The sequence below is a fragment of the Glandiceps talaboti genome, chromosome 4, assembly GCF_964340395.1.
Source record: "Glandiceps talaboti chromosome 4, keGlaTala1.1, whole genome shotgun sequence".
NCBI classification, from domain to species: domain Eukaryota; kingdom Metazoa; phylum Hemichordata; class Enteropneusta; family Spengelidae; genus Glandiceps; species Glandiceps talaboti.
The window spans coordinates 3,120,947-3,124,488 of NC_135552.1; the positions used below are offsets into that span (position 1 = coordinate 3,120,947).

The following is a 3,542-nucleotide window of genomic DNA, read 5'->3' on the forward strand; positions in this document are numbered from 1 at the left end:
AAGAGCTTTTTGATGTCTCGGTTTGGGAAAACACTGCAAAGAGGGATCTTGAGACAACGAATTTATATTCTAACTACAAGTACTACTATTACTTCGAGAAACCAAGGTCGTGAGCAGATCAGGCTGAATCGTATGCTGTCAACCAAACGCCCAGCAAGAGTGAGTAATTGTGTGCTGTGAATGTTTACATTGACTTCATGTTTCTTTGCTTGCTATGCTTTACTTTGATTGAAGTCGGGACTAGTCTTGCTGCTAGACCCCGCGAGTTATTAAGTTCAGTTCAGTTCAGTTCGATTAGTTTCCTTCAATATCTGGAGAACCACTAAGTTACTTAATCCCAACACCAAGGAAAACACACCAAGTGTGGTAATCTACTAGACTGCCTCATTGGGATAGAAAGTTGCTCACTGTGCATGTGTGGGCGATAGCCCGAATGGCAGAAGAAAGCCCGCGGGCCAGCAGCTAGACTAAGTAGGGATTCGATTCTGACTCGTCCTGCTTGCAGGGACGACTTATTCCGTATGCAAGCAGGACTAGATTCTAACGTACACCATCCAGCAAAGCCGTCTGTAGCAAGGCCATAGACAAGTCTGAGTATATTTCTAGCACACCAACACTGAGAAGGAAAGGGGACAACAAAATGCATTGTCCAGCTTGCAGATCGAGCGTGTATTACTATGTCGTCCCTTGAGCAAATTACTTGCACCATGTGCAAAGTGTAAGCAGGGCTAAATCCTGACATGCTCGGCTACAGGCCTGCACTGCATGAAAGGAGGTGGGATGGTGCCCCTCCCCCCCCCCCCATCAGTGTAATTTTTGATATGCTTGTTATGCTTTCTTTCTGTTGATATCATTGATAGCTAAGTCTAGTACCACCCTGGTGTCAGTAGCCAGCCCTCACTGGAGAGACTACTGACACTGCAGTGTCACTAGCAATTCCTCACTGGAAACGGCTAGTGCCATCACAAACGATATCCTGGGCCTCGATATTTCTCATCGCTGAACATTTCCCAACAAATAAATCACATAGAACTCTTCAAATGCTTCTATTTTACGTTAAAACATCAAATGGAAACCTATTACAACTCAAAAAAGTCTCTGTAGCTGCAGTGTCACAAACATCAGCGTTATTGTGCGTACACATGACATCGATACTTTCCCGACCGAATGGCTGCTGCTATGGAGCCTTTTTGAGTGGTTGTGCGCTGCACAAGAAATGAAATAATTGGTTTCCATTTTGTGTTTTAAGGTAAAATGGAAGCATTTGAAGAGTTCTGTGTGATTTATTTGTTGGGAGATGTTCAACAACAAGAAATATCGTGGTGGCACTAGTCATTCCTCACTGGAACAGCTAGTGCCACTGTGGTGGTACTAGACACTCCAATCATTGATATAGTTCTTCAGGTAAGTCTCTTATAAACTAAATGTAAGAACCTGAGATCGAATCATGGGCCTTTAACATGTTAATGTTTGCTTGTTTGTTTGTTTGTTTGTTGGTAAATTACCCGGTAATTGGTAAAAAAATTGTCACACCTTGGTTATAAATTATACCCTGCATGTTAGTCATGTGTCTGTCAAAGAGAAAACTGTTCACTGTTTACAGTATTAATTGTACTCTGTTTATGCATACAGCCAGGGTTATCAGCATCAGCCTCAAATATTCTACCCCTGTAGTCATAGCAACAATGTTTCAAATAGTTTTATGTATAATTCAATTTATAACATGCATAAGCCAAGTTGAAAAAAAAAGAAGAAATTTATACCCTGGTCGTTCTGCGTCACAACAATGTGTGACTGTCTATATCACAACAACATGTTTCTATGTCATTGGTTCTGCCATTAGACCTTACACAAAAGACAATTTGAATTCTTGTCATAAAGACTAGCATTTGGGGGTTTTCTCATCATTTTACTCTAAAACAGAACACATCAAAAGCTGCGTCAACGAGGATTGTCACAGCATCGAGCAGTCTACGCAACAGACGTGTACTGTGCAACAACATCCTGTCCTCCCACCCGTGGGTGGTTGTGGCAGACTAGACTGATTGATGAATATCACCTGACATATGCTTGTTTGCTTATTTTGGTGAGAACAGTTATGGGATGTTGGTCATCGATAACACACCTCAAGTAGACTGGCTGCTCACATGCTCTATCAAGCCACGCTGATGAAGCTTTTACCAGAAGTGTTTTTGTCTTTGTTTACTAAATAAGAAGTAAGGCTTCATCAAATAAAGACTTTGTTTGCCATCCTTGGATTTCCCCAAAATCTACCAGGCAGACAGAGAAAAAAACGACAATGCTATAATGTAGCATGTTATGTAAAATTCACTTTTCTCTTGATTCATTTTCTGTTTGTACCTAAATCTGCTAGATTATTGAAATATAAGTTTATAACTGTCAAAATCCAAAGTTGGATTGTCTTAAACAAATATTTTGATATATGTTGTTATTCTGAAGATATTTGAAGTCTTTACATTTACAGTAGTATCAAATATGGCAATGCACAGAAATTTTAAGCAAATGAAATGTGTTTGTTTTTTCTAGATCTATCATCAAATCTACTTACACACAGATAACAAACAAAGAATTTAATTGATGGCCCCTTAACAAGAAAGTTGTCACATTGTAGATTGTTTATTTCATAAAGATTCTGATCCAGTTTTTCACTGCAGACAGATATTTCCTTATTATGTATGTTTTCATTCTATTTTAGAAAAATAAAATGGCCCAGAATAGTGGTAACACTCGGATTCTCCTGGTATGTGACTTTGATCACACAATTGTTGATGATAACTGTGATACATATATAAAAATTCTTTTACCCAATGAAACTATTCCTGAGCGTATTCGTCGGCATTATCGCATGCACCGAAGCTGGACAGATTTCATGGGTGAAATATTTCAATACATGCAAAGTTTGAAGGTCACACCTCAGCAGATAATTGACTGCATGCATAGTATTAAGTTCACAGATGGGATGAAAGAACTTCTGGAGTACCAAGCAAAACAAGACAACATTGATTTCATAATATTGTCTGATGCCAATATGGTTTTCATCCGTGAAGCACTAGAGGGTGCTAGACTGAATAATGACATCAACGATATTTTCAGCAATCCAGCCAAGTTCAATGATGAAGGGTGCTTGGAAATCAAGCATTACCACAGTCATGACTGTGACTTGTGCCCCTCTAATATGTGCAAGAAACTAATATTGAAAGAATACAGAGAAAAGCAGCACAAGGAGGGCATAGAATATGATAGAGTCTGCTATGTAGGAGATGGTGGAAATGATTTTTGTCCATCCCAGTCTCTTTGTGAATCTGATGTAGTATTTCCTAGAGTTGGGTATAATTTGATTGATAAAATTACAAAGTTTAAAAAGAAAGGTAAAAATTTTAATGCTAAAGTTGTTCCTTGGGTTTCTGGTCAAGAAGTACTTGACACTATCAAGAAACTTATATGAATACCAAACAGTATTCAGGGAGAGCAGACTCAAGTCATTTCGATTCAGTTATAACTTTAACTTGCAGGCCTAGATT

At 38.8% G+C, this 3,542-nt stretch overlaps 1 protein-coding gene across 2 annotated transcripts; it reads left to right on the forward strand.

Moving 5' to 3' along the window:
* Positions 1–3,542, forward strand: LOC144434604 (pyridoxal phosphate phosphatase PHOSPHO2-like). Of its 2 annotated transcripts, XR_013480831.1 has the most exons (3): positions 25–159; positions 1,250–1,404; positions 1,924–1,986. XR_013480831.1 is itself a non-coding variant. In XM_078123078.1 (2 exons), exons 1-2 carry the CDS (start codon positions 13–15, stop codon positions 3,464–3,466), a joined length of 897 nt encoding a protein of 298 aa, XP_077979204.1. In that variant the 5' UTR covers positions 1–12; the 3' UTR covers positions 3,467–3,542. The 2 variants fall into 2 exon arrangements, 1 of the variants encoding a protein (XP_077979204.1); XM_078123078.1 differs by lacking the exons at positions 1,250–1,404; positions 1,924–1,986 and adding an exon at positions 2,717–3,542 and having other exon boundaries at positions 1–159.